Below are 24,176 nucleotides of genomic sequence, written 5' to 3'. Positions count from 1 at the left end.
ATGATTTGTGTGCTGATGTCTGATGTAACTTTTACATATTGAAAACTTCTGAAAAATAAAAATAAAAAAACCCAACTCTGTTATAAGTACAAATAAATCAATGAATAAGATTTTTTTTATAAATTAAGAACAAAAACAAAAAAGAGGTCGCGGTGCCACAATACACTTTCTTTCAATATTTCTATATAGGATCCAAAATATCAACAAGGATGAACGCTATGAGATAGGGTAACAGGTAAATTTTCTATGCTTCAAACATCCCATACGATCACTACTATTTAAAATAATATCCTTAAATCAAATATAATTCTGATTCTAAATAGAAAAAATATTACAAAGAAACTTTTTCATAATTACTTTAAAACAATTTTTGCAAGAAAAAACTGTAAATATAAGTAATCTGATTTCTGAAGCATAACAATAACAACTTACTCACCTCCTACTTCCCGTTACATGTATTATTTTGGATGCGATAAGCTAAGGTAATAATAAATGAAAACATATTGAGGTCAAGCGATCTTCGCATTCCTAAGCGTACTGATAACTGGGATATATCAGTACCTTTTATCAATTACAATTATTTTTAAATGTACTTGTTGACATGGCATAGAAGGAAAACAAATATTTACACATAAAATGTATAACTCAAGTTTTTTATAATATTTTTTTATTACAAAACAAGTGTCACACACTACTTTATCTGTATTCAAAATTCGATTATTCTTTGAAATATAATGTATATATACATATATTAAGGGTCAAAGAAGTAATATCAACAGGATTTTCCAGATGACACGGGATCCAATCAAACGTAAGTCTGTTGGATACGAATTACTTCAAATGGTAAATATGGGACAATGAAGTAATTCCAACAGTGTGGACAAAACAAAATTGTCAAATTTTCGAGGCGATCTGCCCCTTTATTATGAAATACAAAACGAACATGATTACATAATAGGATACGAACAGTAATGCAGGACAAAGTAGACAAATATTAAACTATACAGCACAATGGAGCGCAATTTACCCCGAAGGCCGGATCTACAAATATTTAACCATTGTGCTGTATAGTTTAATATTTGTCTACTTTGTCCCGCATTACTATACATATGTTGTGTACAATACTAAGTTATAGTAACATTTATTTACCAAATGTAAAATTGATTTCACCTAGAAAAATATTGTCTCGCTCTGTTCAATGGGAAATCTGGGTGTTAAGTCATGTGCAAAATATTGCCGTATTTTTCTCTTATTCCGCTATCGACCATCGTGTGATACCTCCTACCTTAGATGATACCAGATATAAAACAGTGGTTGTCTACCTTACTTTCTCACCTGTATTTCTGCATTGTCTCCCTTCCGAGTCCGGTAAAGATCGACTCACTTTCCTGTCAAATGTAAACAATAATTTATGTAGGCACAAACACGAAACAAGGAGAGGGAGAGAAGAGTGGATCTTATTGATTTCCTAATTTTGTTCGGTACAATATGGCGTTAAAACTTATCACAAAGGTAAGATAGTGACAGTGTTGATTTGTTTGACACAGGTGATTGCACACACAACAACATTGGATAAACAGTCTACATATAACACGTACACAATAGTGGCTAGCACACACCTGGCACTACATGTGTACACGTTACACACATACATGAATCTAGATCGTGTGACCTGATAAGATACGTTTAAATGTTAATTGATACCTTTAATTAATAGAACTCGCTTTCATAAGATATATTTGTATCAGCATAATTATATCTAAACGAGCTATTAACAAAGGCCACCTCTATCTCCAGGGGTTACGATCACTTACGATCTCTGCACTCGAAAGCGATCGTAACAACAGGAAATCGAGGATATGGAGAGATCGAAAGTGATCGTAACCCTTGGAAATCGTAGATGAGCTATTATAATTTTCAGCATTTGTTTACAAATCCTTCTAGCTGCCAAACATAACGATACTAGAGTTATGATACTGGCATACTAACTTGTATTATTTTGATCACAGTCTATAAGTTTGTGTTAAGCCCATTAATCTACGGAACGTGCCCTCATGTGCACCAATACCGTGCTTCCATCGACATATATCTCACCCACCTGGATTTTTATGAATCCTAGTAAATCATTTTGGATTCAGAAATTAGAGTTATCAATATATATCAAATTTAGTGATAGTAAAGTAGGAAAAAATCTCGTTTGTTTGGTGGACATAGCAAGATGGACATAGCAAGATGGTTTACATAAACGATAAATATTGAGATATGTAAAACAATGTGACCATTAATATAAGGATTTAGAACGGATTCATATTAAGATTCCTTATTTGCTTAAGTTTTACAACTTATCTTCACACATAAGCACGTGTAATACATAATAACACAAAAGGACAATGTACACACATTCACACCACTCACACATGTTTGATAAATTCATACATTCAGTGATATAAAATTATTATTAAATTCGAAATTGTAGTAGCTATAGTAGAGAGTACAAAACCTGATCATAACCTGACAGCAATTTTCTCCTTTCTAAAGCTAAAGAAATAGATTTACTCAAATTATTTAATTCTTTTATATTTTGTGTATTGAACTAACTTACACCAGTTTGATTAAAATACAGATCCTTAAACCAGAAACATATATATGTCCTTGCTTAAACATGCTAGGATTTCTGACAAAATTTGGTTTTATAAATTTTAATCTGAAATTGCTTCATACACCTTGCATTTTATCAAGAAATTGAATTCATCCTCAATATCATCATTGCTAAATGAAAAAACGAGTTACATCCACATCAGGGCCCAGTTGTTCAAAGGATGATTAGCTTAATTATATGATTAGTGAAATTTTCATTTCTGGTAAAACCTGCGATTGCATATCCTCTTTTAAGTTGTGAGTAGATAAATAATACAGTACTTCAGAAATTCTTTAAATGTTAAGTTATTTGTGTCGGAAGAAATTAATTTATCTTGATTTGAATTTAGTTTTTACTTTGATTAGCCTAATCACCTTTTGAACAACTGTGCCCAGAGTAGTGTTTCTTTTTAAAACTAATCTGTGATATTAGTAAGATGTATATGTAATGGACTTTGTGGACAATGTTTCATTTAAAAGACAAACAGTGATAATTTAGGGAGATAAACCAAAAACTCTGTAAAATGTTTTATATTCAATGTTTTTTTCATTTGTTTTTGTACATGTACAGTATATAATTTGTATGTATATTCAATATCTTAGTATTTGTATTTAATAATGCGCATTTGTATCATCAAAAATTCATTTTTATAAAACAGTTTGTATTGATATTTATAAATTTTTCATTAATAGTCTACATGTCAATTTATATTCTAAAACTTTATTCGTTCCTATTGCAAATATATATATATATTATATATATATACATATATATAACATCTAATTACATGGTATTCCTAATTCATTTATGTTCAATATTACTTCACATTCAAAAATATAAATGAAAAATATCAAATACATGAAATATAAATACAAATAATTTACTATTATATAATTATTCAATGTAAATACAATTTGTATAATATAAATGAAAATACTTTGAGTATAAATATTCAGTTATTGAATAATGCAACATTTGACATGCCAATAACGGCAACATAGAATTACATTTGTCGCTGTTATGTATGTGATGATAGCTTTAAATGTACTGAAGATATGAAGCATTCTTTTGCATTACTTTCTCAATTCAAGCGATAAAAGATTGTGGTTTCAGTGATGTCGATTGCTGAAAAGTGTTCCTCAACTGATATTTCTGTATTCGAACTAAAAAAAACTATATCAGATTTTTCTGAAATTGAAAAATTTGGCAACAAAAATGACACAAACCATCTGCTTTTTCGTATTCTCAGCAACTACAGCAACTATACCAAGATATTCCTGATGACTACGGTATGACGGCCGGCCCACTGGAGGACGATAGTACGTATACCACAAACAAACAATTTCAAATATCCTATCTTAACATTGTGGAAGTCCATATTATCATATGGAAATTAATTAGGATATTTTTAATGTTGTATGTTCTAGGTTTAAAGTAACACTAGTGTGTGTCATAAATTGGCGAACATTTCGACATGAAATCTATGAATTAAGCTGTAAAAATGGACAGACAAACATGTTGAATTATTAAAGCATTAAAATGCATTCTTGTGCATTTATGATCCTATAAATATCCCAGGATTGCAGACAAATTAAATAACGCCTTGGCAGTGCTGCCAAAACTCATTTTGAATTCTTATTTGGACTTGCAAAATCAAACATATGCAACTGTAAGTTTTCATATTTTTATATGCTGATATGTTTTGATATATTTGTCCTGTAATGTTTGTTGAACAATTAAAACAACCGCAATGACAAAAGTGATAACAAATTTGAATTGAATTGACACCAGTAAACAGTAAGAACACAAATAGACTATAAAAAAGAAGAGGAGGTATTGACGAGTAAGGACTTATTGTCAAACGAAGGCGTATTGCCGATTGAATACGGTAGTAATGAAAAAATGCATAACGCCTCAGTATTATATACCGTGTTTAAAAAATATCCTATCGCGAAATACGGTCGGATTTAAAATGTTAGACTGTTATATAGATGTATCATCAATAATGTTAAGTTATTTATGTTTGCAGTGTTACATTGGCAGGCATCCATACCAGGCCCGGTAAGTAGCTAAAATGATTTCGCAAAAAAAAACCAATAATACCTAATGGTAATGACAAAAACGAAACCACACAGAGATCCTGATCTAAATCTGAATGGTGTAAAATTCCAGTAGTTGATCAAACAAAATGTTTCTGATTGTATTTGATTCAAAACTCACATTTATTCCTCATATTAAACATCTGAAAGACAAATTGCTCTAAGGTTCTGACTGGGGTGTTGAAATGTTTCTTTGTGTACCTGTCCCTTATTACATTAAAACTACACTGCGGTTCAATTGTCTATAGATCGGCTCGCATCTCTTATCTACAAATGATTGACACTATCCAGAAACATGTATTAGGTCCTGAACTCGGAGCTTTTCCAACAACGCCAAGAATACTGTACACTGAACTTAATAAAAATAGATTTGAAACTAACTTACACCGATATTAAACTTTTCAGTCAGCCATCAAACATTATTGGCAACAATTTAATGGTGGTATACCTAAACATAACTTAAAAATACAACCTTAACCTTATTTGTTCAGTTACCGAGATCGCAAAGAAGAAATTGTCCTTTCTCGGCTCCGAACTGATCATAACTATCTTACCTACGTACATCTTCTGAGAGGGAAGTATAATCCTACATGCCATGCATGTGACTCTCAGCTCACACGATAGAATATTTTATTACACTATGTGGATTTTAAATTCATCCGAGACACAAACTTTGACACCTTAGACATGCCAGCTCTTTTTATGTCGTGAGACTCATTGTTATTTTTATGTATCTAAAATAAAGATTAATACCATAATCTATAAATCTTAGTATCACGTGACTTCATCTCTTTATTTTCTTTTATATTTCCTTATAGTTTTATACCATAATCAATAAATCTTAGTATCACGTGGCTTCATTCATCTCTTTATCGCCTTTATATTTCCCTTTTTCATTTAATTGTTATATATGTATTTGTTTTAAATGAAAAAAAAAAACGTTTTATCATTCGCAACTATTTAAACGCCTTTAAAACACAGAAGTTTACATAAAAGTATCTTTTAGAAGCTGTACCATTGTTAGTTTTTTAAAGTTTGGGCCTAAATTACACTAGCTGTCGATGGGCCATTTAACTAAATCTAACATACTCACACTATTAAGCGATGATAAATTTCTTGTGTTTTCAGGTAGACAGTCCGTATTCCGGAGGAATGTTCCCGTTACAAATAACATTTACAACTGACTATCCTTTCAGACCACCAAAGGTATGTACATTCATAACAATAGCATTATAAACCTTTTACTCTCATATCTACACGTGTAATACTGGCTGGTCTAGGGCGTTACACTCGATGTCGCCTGCGATTGCATTGCTTGGTTAATTATGCAATAAAGCCTCGTGAGGTCACAGCGTCAAAAAATTAATATTTCTAGGTGCAAAAAAATCAGAAACTATGCTGGATCTACTTTAAAAGATACAAACAACGGGATTTACGTTAAAAATATCATGCATTTTTCATGTATGGAGAATTAACTTGAAGTCGCGTTTTTTTCAAATTTATTTCGAAATGGCGGAAAATCATAGTAGATATGTGAGAAAAATACTCTTTTATACCTTGATTTGAAGGAAAGGGATATTCAACCCTCAGGATCATATCATTTTGTGTCCCTCGGGTAGAATATACCTATCCTTCAAAGTCTTATAATCTTACATCGGTATCCCTCCAAAGTTGCCAGGTATATTGATACATGTATAGAAGGTCGGTGGTTTTCTCCTGGTTTACTGGCCTTCGCCTTCTATACTAATACGTACTTTATATATACCCTCATTGTTACCGTAATACAAGGTAAAACTCAAACAAACCAATGATGTACATGGGACTCGAGTCGACAGTAGTGGCAAAAGCCAAAATTATACATGGAAGGCATTAAAAACGGAAACCCGGAAAATGTCCAGAAAATACCATTGTTATGAATATATAGTAATTTTTCATAGTTTTATTATTAAAAATGGCCATGCTGCTTTTTCTGTTGGTTTTAACACGAATTTATAAACCTATTCTTTGTTTCAAACAGATCAAATTCGGAGTCAAAGTGTATCATCCAAACGTGGAGAAGGATGGTAAAATCTGCATGGACTTTTTACAGTCGGAATGGAAACCGTCGTTTTCAATAGGCTACAGTGAGTATTTTAATGTTTAATCAATATGTGATATTTTACCTTTCTAAACACATACCCGTTAACTTATGTCAAAGTTTTAAGCGTTAAGGCTAGTGGGCCACTTGTTTCAATGAGAATATTCCTTAATTCCTGAATTTCAGGGAAAGAAATGGTTTCAAAGAGATGTCAGAATTATTTTCGTGATCGTAATAATCTCGCCAGAAGAGGTCAATGAAGCTTAATGTATATGCATACAATATACTGGGACGAAATATCGTTTTCAATTGAGGTAGCTATATGTAGAAAATCCATTCGACTTGAAGTACAGATGGTATAAAGGTCACCCGAACGTGACCTTTTATGGGATGTTATCAGATCCTCTATTAAACTGTGTGATTATTAGGATCTGTATTTTAATCAGATTGACTTTATTTTCTTCCTATAGTCTTAATGGCAATCTCGTCTCTAATGCTCAACCCAAACGTTGAAAACCCTGCTGACCAGGACATTGCTAACATGTATCTACAAAGCCAGGAAGAGTACGTTAAAATTGCCACTGAATGGACACAATCGTACGCTGACCCTAAACCTGCAACTAAATGAAAAGTCTGTTAAAGTGTTTCATATTCTGTAAAAGTACATATTTAAGAGTGATAACATTTTAGCGGTTTTTGCGGCGCTAGACGTTTTGCGCTGAAATGTGATTATGTGATTAAACATTTTCTATAGTTTACATCATTTGCTAAACATAATAAGTGCGATTACTGTAGTATGTCTTTATGCAAGGATTTCCCCCCCCCCCCCCACAAGCAAATAAATCTTTAAGAGTGAAAAATAAACACTTGACATATTAAATCAGGTGAGCGATACAGCCTCTCTGGATCTCTTGTTTCGTATGGAGGGTTAATTAACCATTCGATTTTGCTCAATGGTTCTCTATTTCAACGTTTTTATGTTTATTACTTATAAATCATAGGTTAGTGATAGTTAGATACTGAAAAACTAGTAATCTGTATTCGTATGGTAGGCTTTTTTATTGTTAGATATGTTAGTTTTGTCGGGCATAAATCCCATTGAATAACTTGTCTTACAATAAACAAAAATAATCCCAATGACTGATTGCCACACTCACAATAACAACCACTAATCAACCTTGGAAGAAAGCGCTTCTTTGCACAGCAAACTAGATGAGTGTTACAGGCCCTCGGGATCACTTGTTTATTTATTGACTTTTACTCTGTATTGAGTAATGATTGTCTTATATTGAAACGTCTCGACGATCAATACGTTTGTCATTACTTCATAATGAACGGTGACATTATAAGAATAAGTTCAAATGTGTTTTCATTAATGGATGATAAACAATGTATTCTTAGTAATATTTGATATAGATATACAGGTTAACAGCCTGCATCCAGTATACGTCGTATTAAATAAGTTTCATTTAAAGATGCTCCACCACCGACAGAGCATAAATGATATTCATCATTCATCGTTTAATCGTGTGTATATATGTCCAATTAACACAAAAAATTATATATTCATTTTGACGTTGGTATATGCGTAATTTGTACTTCATTCCATATAGGATGTAGTGTCACAGTAACTTGTGACAGAATTTGTTCAAACTACATACAATGATAGAATAACTGGGAAATAATGCAATTAATTGTTTTTCATATTTTTAACTTAAAGTAAAATTAGAAGCTCAAACTTTTCAATGGTGAAAATGGTGTAAAGTGAGTAACTTTTGTAAACGAAGAAAATACTAAATCGTCTGCTCCTGTTTTTGATAGTGAAAAAAATACCATTTGTCAGCGGTGGAGCATCTTTAACAGACTTAGTGATGAAATAATTATTGTAACATAGATTAACGTATATACATTTATTTTAGCAGGATTATTATTTTAGCGTCTTTTCGTGATGGAAATAGCAATATTTGCTATAAATACGCCAGTTTTTCATTTCATTAACGTTGCTCAAAATCAAGTTTGCTAAAAATGATTGTGTCAAAATATGTATATTTATAATTGTCAAAGGACATCTTACGTCCTGTTGTGTACTGTGAGACTCTTTTATATGTGGATGTGAAGGGTGGGGGTATTCTACCGTCAAGATCACAAAATATTGTTGAAATCCTCGACAAGCCTCGAAGCTTATATGTGGCCTCTTTCCTTCATATCCTCATATGAAAGGGCATTTTTCTCTCATACCTCAACGTTTTTATTACAATTTTACGATTGTGATATCTTATTATTCTGAAAAAAAGTCAATTCTTCATGCATGAAAATTGCATGATATCTGAAACACGAATCTCGTGTATGTGTTATGTATAGTAAGACCAGCATAGTTTCTGAAAATAATGTTTTTTTGTTTTTTGTTTTACCGAGAAAATAGTGACTTTGTTGATGCAGTGACGTGGCGATGTTGTATTGTACGGGTACCCATGTAATACAGCCTCGAGCGACATGAGTGTATTGTACGGGTACCCATGTAATACAGCCTCGAGCGACATGAGTGTATTGTACGGGTACCCATGTAATACAGCCTCGAGCGACATGAGTGTATTGTACGGGTACCCATGTAATACAGCCTCGAGCGACATGAGTGTATTGTACGGGTACCCATGTAATACAGCCTCGAGCGACATGAGTGTATTGTACGGGTACCCATGTAATACAGCCTCGAGCGACATGAGTGTACTGCTTGAGACCAGCCAGTATTACACCTGTAGGTATGAGAGAAAATTTGTAATTTTCCATTTGCCATAACGTGAGATTTTTTTAATATATTTATTTTAATCTGTCTGTATTTATAAGTCTTTTTTTTCCTACTATGTCAAAATTATTCTGAAGTATAATTTTAGATCGACATGTGTATAGATATTAATTTACTTGGTGCGAGAAGTTTCGGTTGTTGTGATGTCGCTTTCTGCAAACAAAAAACTTCCGCATTGGGTATTATAATATGCAAAATCTTGAAGATAATTATCAATAGCTTCAGATAATTTTTTTCGTCTAATATATATTTTTGTGTATATTGCCACTCATCTGATTGAATTTATTGTCGTATAAATTCAACAGTTAAAGAATAGCATCGATGGGGATAATTAATCATATTTTTATTGTTTAATTTAATAACGAGGATTAGGCACAACGCCTTTTCCTCACAATTTATTATTTATGTAGATATGATTTCACAGTAGGATATATATTCTAAATATCTTTATGACAAATATAGACATACATGGAGGACAGAGTGGATTTTAAATTCCAATTAATAGCAAAGAAAGAGGGTTACAGAGAGGGGGATTGCAATACGTAAATTTAATAATTCCGTCATAGCATTGATATATGAAAATAACAAGCTATGGAAGGAAATAAATTCTGAATTCAAGTGTATGTGTGACGTCACGCCATGCAGACCTAATTGTAGATGAGAATGTCCTAAAATAAAAATCATACCATTACACTTTCCTTAGTTGAATGTTAATCACTTCCTGTGCCTAATTTATGGTGATAAACCAGGTCTATTTGTGTACTAGAGCTTAGGCTAGATGTCAAATGTTACATTGAAGACACATCTTAAGTTTATACATTCTGATTATTGTATTTTGTATTTCTGTAGTGAAACATTGACAATAATATAACTTATATATTTCATTACTTTTTATGTTGACTTTATTTAAGAACAAATCGGAAAACTAGGAATAATTTGACTCTTACCTTTTGTATCTACTTTTAAAAAATTGTATGTATGAACAAACGCAGAAAACCAGATTATTTGATTGTTACTAGATCGTGAGCACCTCTTTATTATTTATTATTAATTGAGCCCCATAGAAATAGTATGACTGTGGTGCTATTGAATGTGTATCGAGATGTGGGTTATATATAGCATGTAGTAAATCACGGATTTCAGAAGAGCTATTTAGAGACAAAAGCGAGTGATTTCAAGATAGCTATTTAGAGACAAAAGCGAGTGATTTCAAGATAGCTATTTAGAGACAAAAGCGAGTGATTTCAAGATAGCTATTTAGAGACAAAAGCGAGTGATTTCAAGATAGCTATTTAGAGACAAAAGCGAGTGATTTCAAGATAGCTATTTAGAGACAAAAGCGAGTGATTTCAAGATAGCTATTTAGAGACAAAAGCGAGTGATTTCAAGATAGCTATTTGGAGACAAAAGCGAGAGATTTCAAGAGAGCTATTTGGAGACAAAAGCGAGTGATTTCAAGAGAGCTATTTGGAGACAAAAGCGAGTGATTTCAAGATAGCTATTTCGAGACAAAAGCGAGTGATTTCAAGATAGCTATTTGGAGACAAAAGCGAGAGAGTTCAAGAGAGCTATTTGGAGACATAAGCGAGGATTTCAAGAGAGCTATTTCGAGACAAAGGCGGGTGATTTTCAAAAAAGCTATTTTGAGACAAAAGCGAGAGTTTTATTGATTCGTAATTTGAGGTATGGGATTTCAATTGTTCTTCTAAATATTTCAGGAAACCGCACAATTTTAAGCATGAATCAACCCCCATGTTTATCTGAATTAACCAAGTGTTGATGAAGAACAAATGTCGATATCCAATGACTCTTGTAGTTATAATTCTCTAGTCCGACCTTAGATTTGTTTTAACTCATTCACCCCTGAAGACACATTTAGACTCTTTTAAATCAATGACTGGAACAGGCCATTATGAAATTCCAGGGGTGAATGAGTTTAACAGAAAGTAATAAGATATACATATGTATGATAAATAAATGAGGATTAATGAATATCTCTAATATTTACACGTACATATCTACGATTTTTGAAAGTCACTTTTTGTTTACACAAATGTATTCACTATCACATGTTAGAATGAGCATATCTTAAAAAACTACAAATGTATTTTTATACTCACGTTGTGTTATTTGCTTGTTTACATGTATGTGTATAATGTAATACTTAATCAGATAGTCACTTGTTGATATTAATTCTCTTACAAATAAAGAAAACATAAACCTACATTGTGTACCAAAATTATTGATTATTAAGACCTATATATAGACATATTAGCCTCCACCTTTGAATTTCGAGTTGAAATGATATATGGGGCAGGTACTTTGGTTGTCAGATCCTTTGTACTTGCTGTCCCTCAGGTCTCCCTTGCATTCACCATCACCTGACATAACTTTGAATTGATTAGGTGCACTCTCTCTCTTGTGAGGAAGGGTATCCACGCACTTCACCGCATACATGGAAAGCCGTCCTTAAATTACCCTGGCTGTTATTAGGCCGTTAATTTAATCGAACAAGCCATGACAGCCAAGTAATAAAACACAAATGTTATTGATTTTTATTTAGCCTTTGAAACACACAAAAGCGCATGGCAATGATACTGAACTTGTCATATTGCAGATTGTTGAATTATTACAAACACAATCCATGTAGGACAAAAACAAAAACTAATAAGTTATTGTGTATTTCGTTTATTGCAACATATCATCAACAAAATGTGGAGGGGGTATGAAGTGATGTGGAGAAAAGCTTATCAGACGGTTGTACTTCAAAACACAGGATCTTGGCACGAAATTCCAACTGGAAATTCCTGTCAAGTCCCTGTGTTTTGGCTCCAACAAACAACCACTCAGATCTTTCCATAATATTTGTGGAAGACCCAGTGTTTTTTCTAGCTGATAAAAGGGAAGTAACTCTACTACATCCGAGTTACTTATGACACGGTAGAGGAGATATGTATCCAGCAGAATTTTCTATCATAATTAAATGAAAACTAAGAGGCCCATAAGGCCTTACAAGTCACCTGAGATGGGTTACGGATTTGCAGGAAGAATCTATAATTTAATTTTTATAAATAATACATGTTTGTTACTACGGCCATACTATATTTGATTAACGACTCGATATTGCACACAATCATCTAAGATCAATCTGTTACTTCAAACGAAGGGAAGTAACTCTGATAACTGACAAGAGTGAAATAAAGGGAAGTAACTCTGATAGACCAGAAAGATAATCTGTGATAAAGATGATGATCATAAATTGATAATAAACATACCAGATATTAAATATCAAATATGACCAATTCTGTATAGTTGTTAATTTTCGCAGACGCAAAATTTCACAACTTACTGTTGGAATTTTATTCTTGAGGAATTCTTTTCGCAAATCTTCTTTGCTTTTAGAAAAGCAAAAAATTGTAAAACATTAAATTTTGCGAATTTAGATTATCTGTGAAATTAGCGAAATTAACCTCCCGCGAATATTAGCAACTACTCAGTAGTATTTTTTGTTAATATTGAGATGTTTATAGTCAAAATGCTTTATCTGAAATAAATATTGATCATATGCATGGTTAAATTCAATTGATGATGAAACTTCAACAGTTAAAATCAATTGTTAGAATTGATTAGTTTAATTATTTTAACAAAAATGAATGATTTGTAAGAACTTTGGTGAAAGTACAGTATGTGCCAATATAAAATTCAATAAATCATAGTTTTTAACTCATTCATCCCTGAAGACACATATAGACTCTTCTAAATCAAAGACTAGACCAGCCCATTATGAAATTTCAGGGGTGAATAAGTTGCATAGAAACGTGTTTTGACGAAAGCCTATGTTTAAGTAGATACACTGTATATGATATTTGCCACACTGGCCCTGGAATGTAGGTATTTCAACAAAAAGAAAGAAGTTTTTAACTAAGGTTAAGGGAGGGATGGGGTAGAGGGTGTTAGGATAGGGGTCAGAGGAGTATAATTATAGGTTGGAGGGATGGTTATTGTATATTTTAGTACAAGACTGCCATGGGAGTTAGGACTGCTTAAAATATATTTAGCAAAAACAGTTATATAAAATGTCACATGACTTGAAACAACAATGCAATTTCATAATAAAAATACACATATATATCATAATTATATTACAAAATTATCATACACATCGTACCACTTGTACCAATAGTAATATATATACATCTAAAGCAAAACCTGATGAATTGTTAAATCACTTAATTTACTACAATGAATATGGCACGTAAACTCTGAATTAAATTCTAGCGACTCTACACGCTGACACCACACCAAGAAAATATTGGAAATAATAGTGATGTAAACCTTGGTAACCTAGGCGATATATTCACTTATACTGAATGTAAATGTATATATTGTCCGGGTTACTGAGGATGAAGTCTTGTGAGTAAATGTCTTTCACACTAAACAAGTAACTACATAATCTCTTAGTTACATTATCTTACAAACAATACATATATAATCTCTTACATTATCTTACATAATCTTACAATCAATACATACATATACATCTTGTTAAGCAAATACCACACACATTTAAAATGTCTCAGAATTAGATTAACAACATTTACACACTTACAAACAGAAAATATGTATTTCTTCAATCATATTATGAATACTCTTTTAGACATAAAACTGGGCAAGAGTTGATAGCAATGTCAATATTTTATATTTAGAACTTTTCCCCTCAGAAACTTGAAATCAATGCCATTATTTTCTAATATTAAGGAGAAGACAACTCTTCATCATGATGACAGAACATATTAACAGTTAATTGGGTCAGTCAAACAATTCCTTAGGAAAAATCAAATAATACACATGTATTGTTTTTCACAAGAAGTCTTGAGCATTTACCTATCATTTTGTAAATATTCATCATTTTTATCATATTATTGAACAACTGACTCATATTTCAGATTCAATTATCCCTTAAAGCATTAAAAGTACTTAAGGTTTCACTGCTAGGGTTTTTGTCTGCTATTGTCAATTTAGTGAAATATTTCAGTCAAAACGCGTTATCTCAAAATCACTCGACTCCAAATTCCAGATGAGTCGAATTAATTTTGAAGTCATGTTTTTTTCCCCTTCTTTAAGATCGGATGACTCGAATTTCGCTGACTTGAAGCTCTGGTTGAGTCAAAGTCAATTTCTGGTCCCAAGAACGGATATTCAGCGAAAAAAATAGTCGCTATCTCAAATTCAATTTCAGTCAAAATTTCAAATTCAAACAAAATCAATTATGTAAATATACCATATATAAAAACAATCGCAATTCACCTGTGGTCTGTCGTAACACATGATGGTTTTTATTTGCTCAAGTACTATATTTCGTTTAAGTTTGTTGTATGAAGTCAGTAGGGTTACCACCTACTGGAAATCAGGGTACATGGCTTTTATCGTTACGATCATATTATTGTAATTTTTAAGTATTTAAAAAATCCAAAACCATCTGAAAACATCTATCCAAAACGATTTTATACAAAGCTTATAAGTTGGAAAATCACGATAATATGCTGATCACAGTAATAGGCATTTACCCGGCTGATATAATCATAAGATAAAAACTGTTAAAAGCCACGTTCTGATCAAACTTAATGACATTACATTTAAGTCAAATTCCGGATGAGTTGAATTAATTTTGTTGGTCCGTTGAATTTCGAGATAAATCTTTGTAGTATGTTAAACTGCACACTGCTTTTTCAATTACTTGACAACATTTTGTAATACTGATTATATGACTCCATTATATAATTACTTGATACTCTTAAAATGAGGAACTCTTTCCCCTCTCAGGACATGGCTTTACTAATAACACAAGGTTTAAAGCACATGTTGCAATAAAATAAAACAGATACTGAAATATTTTTTGTTAAATATGGTGGACAACAACATTTTAACATTATCTAAGTTTCCTAATTAAAGTACATGTATGCATGGCAATGGTAAAAAAATCTATTTGTTTTAAAAACGTTAGAGTGTCTATCTCTGGTCACAACCTTCTGCATTTTAACATTTGGTGAAAAACCAAGGCACAAGCCCAATTATAAAAGAATAATGTATGTAGCCTCACAGAGTTATGTCCCTTTAGTAACAAGCAGACAACAAATATTCTAATATATACTGCCACAAAAATCTTCAACCTAAGGTTAAGTTTATTAAAACTGATTTCTAGAAAATTTAAGAACAATATTGCTTAATATGGAAACAATTAAATATTAATTAATGGATTAATAGACATAATTAATTAACAAAATAGAGACTATACAAAGTTTTGGAATTTCTATATATCATAAACTAAATTATATTCTTCTAGAAAAATCTAGGTATTTTGATTACAGTTGAGATTCAAGTCATAGTAATATCAGATCTAATTTTAATTGTAAACGATAAACAAAATTGCTGAAAACTATTGTATATTCTTATTGTAGTAATCTTGTCTCTTTCAAAAATTATCGAAGACTTCACTTTCAAAAAAATCTAGAAATAGATGTCATTTCAACAAAATTACAGACGAAGAAAAGCATGTATTTTTAATTATTTTAGACTAATAAGCTATTGAAAGGTTGTCTTATGTACAATATACTTTGAATGCGTGATGAATCTTTCTTAACACATTTAATCAACAACAAAATGGAGGTTTTCTATACCAAGTAGTATGTAGAATTTCCATTATAATGTTCAAGAAAAGTGAAATAATGTGCTACAGATTTAGAATCTCACATTCTCATGTACCTCTTTCATATCCACTCAATATCTCACCACCGAAAAAAACACAGGTTACGTATATCACAAATCACAAACAAACAAATTCACCATAAGTAATAAAAAATATTTGGCTTTAGTACATTAACTGTACATGTGTACTAGAAATCATATGACAACTTCGTGTGCAACAGCAGTTGTAAAATTATAAACAGAGTATATGAAGAGAGAACGGTTCTGTACGTATTTAAATCTCAAAATTCATTAAAAAAAAGTATCTAAAATTAACAGAAAACTTAAAGAAGTGATCAACCCAAGATTCAGCTAAAAGCAGCTATATAATAAAACAAAAGTGGAATTTTTTTAAATGAGATATTTTTAAACGACCTCATAGCAAAGATTCTTCAATCAGAAAGATTATCATCAAATTCAAATAAGATTAATGAGAATGATATATGTGGCAAGAAACAGATATATTTGTAAAATTTCAAATAAAAAAATAATCAGTTGAACAACCAATCTGACACATTTTGAATACACTAGCAGTACTGTAAACAAAAACATTTGATTTACTTCATAGTCAGTACTTTCTGTGAAGATTTTCTAGGACAATATTATAGTTCTGGGAATCAAATCTTTGTAATAATAATTAACAGTTTAATCTGACATTAACCATTACAGAGGACGCCATCTAATCGCATAACAGTTATTCAAAGAATTCTGTTATTTGCATAAAATTATGCAGTCCTGATTTTTTCCTTCTTTTTCTTTGATTTTCAACTCTGTATATTTGCATCAACTTTTACATGACCTCAGCTTATTTGAATAAACTATCTGGGAAATTCTATAAAAAAATTGAATATTTTTCAATTTTGCATTGTATTTTCAGTGTACATATATTCAGAACACAAAATTTCATTTTGTGAATCAATTTTTTAGTTTTAACTCAAAATCTTCACGAAAGTAGCCAGCTATACAGTAATATTAAGAGGTCCATTGGCATAAGGACTGTTATTAAGGTTACTGAAGTGCATGATATTGAAGAAGTAGCCCATTCGATCTTTGCATATTAAAGAGTTGTCTGCCCTTGTGGGTAAATATTATGTGTGACCTAATGTGTGTAATGTTATATTTTTTCAGCGAAAACGATGATAATTTCACTCACAAAATGAAGACGTCACCATCGATACCTTTCTGCAAGGGAGATAACTCTGTTATATGCAAAGACGGAATGTTTATAAAGTTGATCACCTGTAGAATATAAGTAATGAAAGAAAATTCAAATTGTCGAGTACTATCACAATAACAGTCAATAAAATATACGACTAATCGAGGTCACATCTTTGTTTTTATCTTGGCGAGTTCCTCTTTAATCCTCTTCTTGGCCACTGAGAATCTGTGAGAACAATAGCATAGGTTAATTTTTATTTCACAAAGAAAGAGGCCCAGGGGGCCTTAACGGTTACCCGAGCTCTGATACAGAGCACCAGAGAGATGGGGCCTTAACGGTTACCCGAGCTCTGATACAGAGCACCAGAGAGATGTTCCAACACTTTATGTCTCCAGTCTCTTAATGTCCGTGAGGAACTAATATAAGAATATAGTATCAAAAGAAGAAATCTTAAATTTTGGTACAATAATAATTATTCAAAATTTGAAACCTTTAAAAAAGAGTAAATGAGTTTATTGATAAGACTTTTCAACTGTATTAAGAGTATTTGATTCACATCTGTGAGCTGAATTCGAAATTTTAGCCATTTTAACCCAATTGCATCAATTTATTGTGTTCATTCTTCCTTCATCTTATTTTCACTTGCTAAATGTGAGTAATTAGGAGTATTGAATTAAAATTTTTAGAAATCAAAATTGATAGACCACCTTGCTTTGATATTCTGTATATCTGTTTCTTCATCCTTGATAAATTTCTGTAAGATGCCTCGTAGCACTGGCTCAGGAATAGATAACAGCTGTTCTACCTGTAATTAAACAACAAATCAATATTAACAATGCTTATCCGAATTATGAAATATTTCATATCTAACACATGGAGTTCCATCATCTAATCATCTATCTTTACAAGTTTATGATGAGAAAATTCATTGACATTATCTATATATGTTTTTATAGTTGACATTCTCATAAAAAAAAATTAACCCATGAACCCCTAAAGACACATTTAGGCTCTTCTAAATCAAAGACTAGGTTAGTCCACTATGAAATGTCAGGGGTGAATGAGTGAAACATGAACCATATTCAAACAGAGGTACACATATTACACTTAAGGACCTTAAGGCTGTCAACCATTAGTTGAAGTTAAAAGAAAACCTGCTTTCTATTTCAAGTCATAACTCGTCGGTCAAACCCAGGTCATAAATGTCATAAGACACACTCATTTGTGATAACACTTTTACGACGTATGAAGTAGTTAAGACGTCATGATCAATATATGACATCATCTAACATTTAATTTGAAAGTTGGATAGCAGAATATGATGAAAACATAACAATCACACAGTATGAAAGTTTGGACACGCCATACCTCATGTGGTAACCTTGGTTCTGGTTTTGGCACAGGTTCCTCTACAGTTACGCTCTCTTCTTCCACGACGACGTCAGGCACTGCCAGCTGGACAAGTGACGTCTTTCTGGGCGTGGCTACCTTGTCGCGTAGGAAAATCTTGGCCTTCGACACCTCATCGGGCCCTAGCGCCACTCTCTCAAGAAGCGGGATATCTGTATCCCTCAGGAGCTTCTCACCTGTCATAAAATAGGGTTTAACTATAAATTCACCCCTATGATGAATTTAGACTCTTCTAAATCAAAGACTAGACCAGTCCATTATGAAAATTTAGGGGTGAATAAGTTAATATCTTAAGTTATCAAAATCAGAGAAGCCATTCACCCCTGGAGACACATTTAGACTCTTCTAAATCAAAGACTAGACCAGTCCATTATCAAAATTCATGGGTGAATGAATTAATAGCACTTTTCCTACATTGTCTTAAATCAAATTACAATCATACTTTATCTTTTGTAGTTTACAAAGAAATCTTTTAACTCTTTAATAGTAGGCACAGAGGCAACAAAACCTCATTCTCTGAACATTTTTCGTTACTAAATATATACTTTGACCTTTTACCTCTGTTTTCCATTACTTAATATAATACTTTGACCTACCTCCATTTTCAGTTACTAAGTATAATGAGTATTCATCTGGCTGGTTTTCTATCTGAAATATAAAACAGATTAGTATATTATTTTTTGGGTTTGTTTGTTTTAAATCCTTTTAACAGTCAGCACATCCAGCTTCAGAAGGCAGAGAAAGGCTTGCTCCTATTCTAATGTACGTTATACAGGTTACATCCAGGTTACCGGAGTGTCATCATATGTCATTGTGTCTGTCATGTTATTATTGAGCATGTAGCGTTGGCTGAGATAAGAGAATTTCACACCAGTAAATTTGAACATACTTTATACAAACCAAAAAGCATCCCTCCCCCTTTTTGAGGCCTCAATTTCACTTACTCTTCAGTTACTGGATTTAAATGCAGACCAAAAATATGAAAACTGTTCAGATTTCTTTAATATGACATCTTTCCATTAGATTTATGTCTTTTTATGGCTTACTTTGCGTAAGAATTTCAAGAATGGCTTGTTCTAATTTCGTTCTATCAAGTGCCCCCTTATTTAAAAAAAAACAACTTTTTAAGCACCCTGGGTGCTTATTGAGTCGAATACAGTATCCCTGTCTGAGGGAAGAGGATGTATGTACCTTGAATTTCTCCAGCAGTGTTTTGATGACGTCCGGCGTTGTGAATGTACTGTCGACTGTCACACTGGTACAGCTGCCCATCACAGGTGTAAATACCCGCGTCTGTTAAATAGAGACAAATTTTATCTATAAAATATATATTTAGATAAGGTGGCTAAAAGATTTCTATATTCAACAAGAGGCCCAATGGGCCTTAACAGTCATCTGACTATTATCACGATACATTATATAGAAGAACTGAAATACACTGTAAGTTGTTTAAAAAGTGTAGCCTATTTGACCCCTGTGACCTTGAATGAAGGTTAAGGTCAGTCATATGAACAAAATTGGTATCACTTCATCCCAGCATGATACATCACCAATATTAGTTATCTAGGTCTCTTGGTAATTGGCAAAAAAGTTGTTTAAAATTGTAGTCTATTTGACCCCTGTAACCGTGAATGCAAGTAAATGTCATTCATTTGAACAAAAGCTGGTAGCCCTTCATCAAAGAATGCTACAGGCTCAACATCAGGCTCTAGACCTCTTGGTTATTGACAAGAAGTCGTTGTGAAGATTTCAGCCTATTTGACCCCTGTGACCTTAAAATAATTTTTGGTAGTCCTTTATCCCAGCATTTTATATGCACGATTTCAGGACTTTAGGTCTCCTACTTTTGGAGAAGAAGTAAAAGAAAGTAAATTACATCAAAGTTGTAGATGTGCCCATTGATTGATGCCCGCTTCCATTTGTTGGGACGTGAATCTCCTCGGTATGCCACCGTGTTAAATTTCTTGATGTTCTTCCGTCGCATCACAACGCCCTCTGGTGGTGTTTGTATTATGCTATCGTCGAAGCCTTTACTGGTATGACTCGGAGATGACGGCTCCTCTAGGGAAAGCTTCTGTAATTTTGAACAAAGCATTCAGAAATGATCTTATACCCAAGTAGGTCAATTTCTTTGTTCACAAATATTTTCTGGGCATCGCCTTTGCGATTTCTTTCTCTTAACTTTAAAATCGACATATAGAACTACTAATCATATTAAGTAATCAAAACTTTGTAACAAAAATCAAAAGGCATGTGCTTGTTTTTTTATTTGATATTTTACACGTTGAGATTTTTGAGATTATAACTGGCCTAGGCAAATGTGGAGGAAAGCCTGGCTAGCAATTTTGTGGTAATAATACATTTCTTCACAGCACCAGTTTACGATCTCCAGCCGAGACATTGTAAATAATTCAAATACTTTTGGGTAATTGTAGCTAAATCTTCCAAAATTAATTTGGTTTAGAAATCATTCAAACAATCATTTTTTGATGTTATAAATAAGAAAAAATATTGAACGTATTCATAGGTACATGAGCTATATACAGTTTAACCTGTCAAAACTGGTCCTTATCATTAAAACCTGTATAATCCTGAACCTGTCTATACCAGCCAAACAAGTTAATCTTCACTTTCACTTATGCTACTTAAATATACACTTAAACTATGAAAGTCGAGAAGGTTTCTCTATAAGATTTCTTACTCTGTGCATTAAATATATTTGAAGGACTAGCCAAGTCCTATTAAGCCACCCTTCATTCATTAATTTTTCAATTGCCCTGGGCGCTTATTGGGTTGAATATGGTACCAAAATTTTCACTCAATGATAAAACATTACTAAAGATCTTGTAACAGTACATACAGGTAGGTTCTCCAGAAGGTCGGGTACCCGGGAGGAAGTCGATGGACTCGGTGCCTCTGCAGAAAAACGAGGGGGGTTACTGTCCGACGGGGAGTTGGCCTTGCCTTGATGTATATCTCCTGGGATGAAGCTGTGCCGCCAATTCGTTTGGTGTAGATTTGATGGCACATTGTCGCAGTGCTGCAGCTGTATGGGTTTAAAAACACCCCAGTAAATCCGCAGTGGCCCCTGAATGACTAGGTCAGGACTGTTCTGTAATGTAAAATCGAGAAATGAGAAATGGGCAGGTCTGTACTGTTGTGGGTACACGTGGGTTTAAATACACCCCAATTGATTCTAAGGGGGCCCTGTATGACTAGGCCAGGCTGTTCTGTAATATAAAAATATAGAGATGAGAAATGGGCAGGTCTGCACTGTGTGATTGTATGGGATTAAATACACCTAAATAGATTCTAAGGGGGCCCTGTATGACTAGGTCAGGCTGTTCTGTAATATAAAATATAGTGATGAGAAATGGGCAGGTCTGTGCTGGTGTGATTGTATGAGTTTGAATACACCTAAATAGATCCCCTAAATATGGCAGAATAATTAAAGGGACAATTCAGTGAGGCTATTTCTGTTACATAATCACGAAGCAACATATGACATAAATGTATTGTTCCATATTCTTTATGAATCCTATAACAAGAAATATTGACACATTTCATGACGTTGTTAATAATTTTAATTGATACTGTTGAAATTCCAAATCGTTGATCAATACGATTAAGCAGGTACAACATGTACACTGTACCCATATCCGAGCTAAAGTCACATATGTTAAACAAATGCAATACATAACCACTGAGGAGTTGATGAAATGATTTTTAGACAAGAACACTGAACATGCATCTAATAAGGTAAATACACTACTGTAAGAGCGATTTGAGAAGTTCTAGACAAAACAGTCTTTACTACACTGGCAAGGGCCAGGGTTCGGCATACAACTATAAGTACACTATGAGTAATGGCGGACAGTAAGCAAGTTTAAAATATTTCACATACATTTCCCTACAATGATCTTTTCTGACATATCACAGTAAAACCAACTAATCTAATTTCTATAAAAACTGGTTCGTTTCTGAAATATGTGCAAATTTTAATGTACTTGTAGACTAAATTGTCCCTTTAATGCCTAATCATGAATATTACAATATTTTTTTTTTTTTAATTTCATTCAGATATCAAGATATCCCTTTTATATAGTAGTTTCTATGTAATTTAAAAAGTTACATCTCACAGTATAAACAGCATAACACAAACTGCTGTAGGCCTACAACTCCATAAACTACTCCATAAGCAACAATTTATATGTTTTTAATTACAAACATTATTTATTACACATTTACATTTGTATATGAAGATATATATGTTTGATCCATTAGATCGGACTCCACCTCAGTCAGTTTGTGCCCAACCCACTCATCTGGTGGGCTGAAAAATTAACTCATTCATCCCTGAATTTTCATAATGGAATGTTCTAGTGTTTGATTTGGAAGAGTCTAAATGTTGGTTCAGGGGTGAATGAGTTAAAAGCTGATACAGTGTAATTCATCCCCCCTCAGCTGTTATAGTTTAAGTGGAAGATTCTGTAAGAGGCTCTAACTTAATTATTCGGCCAATTATACTTAATTAAGAATGTTTCAACTTCAATATAACTGTGTAAGCAATAGGATAGACATTAAACTGCACACTTATTGGCATGGTAGGGAATACATGTTGGTCACAATATGTCTCGACATGTAGGATATTATTAGTAACATGCATTATGTCTAAAGACAGCTTTTATCTAAAGTGGTTCTGTATCATTTTACATTTGATTACAATCTAGTATTCCTCGACAAAGCGTTAGCTAGTACATATATTTGACTAATTTAAGACACGTATACTACAGCTATATATAAACAGTAGCCAGTACTACCCTATTATTTTGCCTTATTAAGAAAGAGCAATTTTTCATTTTGATATTAATATTATTTTCAAATGTTTGATATAGAACTTTTTCTATAAATGGTTAAACCTTGCAAACACGTTTAAATGTAAATGGTGAATAGGGTGGGTACATGGGGGAGGATGAGTGAAAATGGGGTAAGGGGTGAGGGTGAGGGGTGGATGAATATTGGAGAATGGTTGAGGGGTGGGGATTAGAGTTGGGTGGTGAGTGTGCAAATCGGAGGACCGGGTGAGGGTGGGGGAGGAAGGGTGGTGGATGAGGAAGGGTGAGGGATGGAGAGAAGGGGTGGGGGTGGGGGTTAAAAGTGGGTGGTGGTGTTGTGAGGGATGGGTGCATATTGGAGCAAAAGTGAGGGTGGGGGAAGAAAGTTGAGGGGTGAGGGGCTGGAGTGCC

General features: G+C 32.9%; 2 protein-coding genes across 2 annotated transcripts in view; one reads left to right on the top strand and one right to left on the bottom strand.

Annotated features, from left to right (window-relative positions):
• The first annotated feature begins 1,343 nt into the window (after positions 1-1,343).
• Positions 1,344-7,625, top strand: LOC138324097 (ubiquitin-conjugating enzyme E2 D2-like). The gene is made up of 6 exons (XM_069269158.1): positions 1,344-1,512; positions 3,888-3,957; positions 4,668-4,699; positions 5,866-5,943; positions 6,755-6,860; positions 7,285-7,625. Exons 1-6 carry the CDS (start codon positions 1,489-1,491, stop codon positions 7,440-7,442), a joined length of 468 nt encoding a protein of 155 aa, XP_069125259.1. The 5' UTR covers positions 1,344-1,488; the 3' UTR covers positions 7,443-7,625.
• Positions 7,626-12,289: 4,664 nt separating this feature from the next.
• Positions 12,290-24,176, bottom strand: part of LOC138324096 (ras association domain-containing protein 2-like) — a 36,832-nt gene continuing 24,945 nt past the window's right edge. The window contains exons 5-11 of the mRNA XM_069269157.1: positions 21,791-22,042; positions 20,807-21,004; positions 20,122-20,223; positions 19,527-19,578; positions 18,889-19,106; positions 18,228-18,325; positions 12,290-17,745 (exon numbers count right to left, since the gene is read on the bottom strand). Coding sequence (XP_069125258.1) covers positions 17,685-17,745; positions 18,228-18,325; positions 18,889-19,106; positions 19,527-19,578; positions 20,122-20,223; positions 20,807-21,004; positions 21,791-22,042 — 981 coding nt within the window. The 3' untranslated portion in view covers positions 12,290-17,684. The remainder of the gene's footprint in view (positions 17,746-18,227; positions 18,326-18,888; positions 19,107-19,526; positions 19,579-20,121; positions 20,224-20,806; positions 21,005-21,790; positions 22,043-24,176) is intronic.

This window comes from Argopecten irradians, chromosome 5, assembly GCF_041381155.1.
Source record: "Argopecten irradians isolate NY chromosome 5, Ai_NY, whole genome shotgun sequence".
Lineage (NCBI taxonomy): Eukaryota > Metazoa > Mollusca > Bivalvia > Pectinida > Pectinidae > Argopecten > Argopecten irradians.
The sequence above is the reverse complement of the archived record's forward strand: the minus strand, read 5'-3'. Positions and strand labels throughout refer to the sequence as shown.

Excerpts from the sequence above, each read along its gene's own strand:
- LOC138324097 (XM_069269158.1), top strand. The coding sequence starts at position 1,489 with ATGGCGTTAAAACTTATCACAAAG. Across the intron at positions 5,944-6,754 it reads ATCCTTTCAGACCACCAAAG|ATCAAATTCGGAGTCAAAGT; the intron begins GTATGTACATTC and ends TGTTTCAAACAG. Across the intron at positions 6,861-7,284 it reads GTCGTTTTCAATAGGCTACA|TCTTAATGGCAATCTCGTCT; the intron begins GTGAGTATTTTA and ends TTCTTCCTATAG.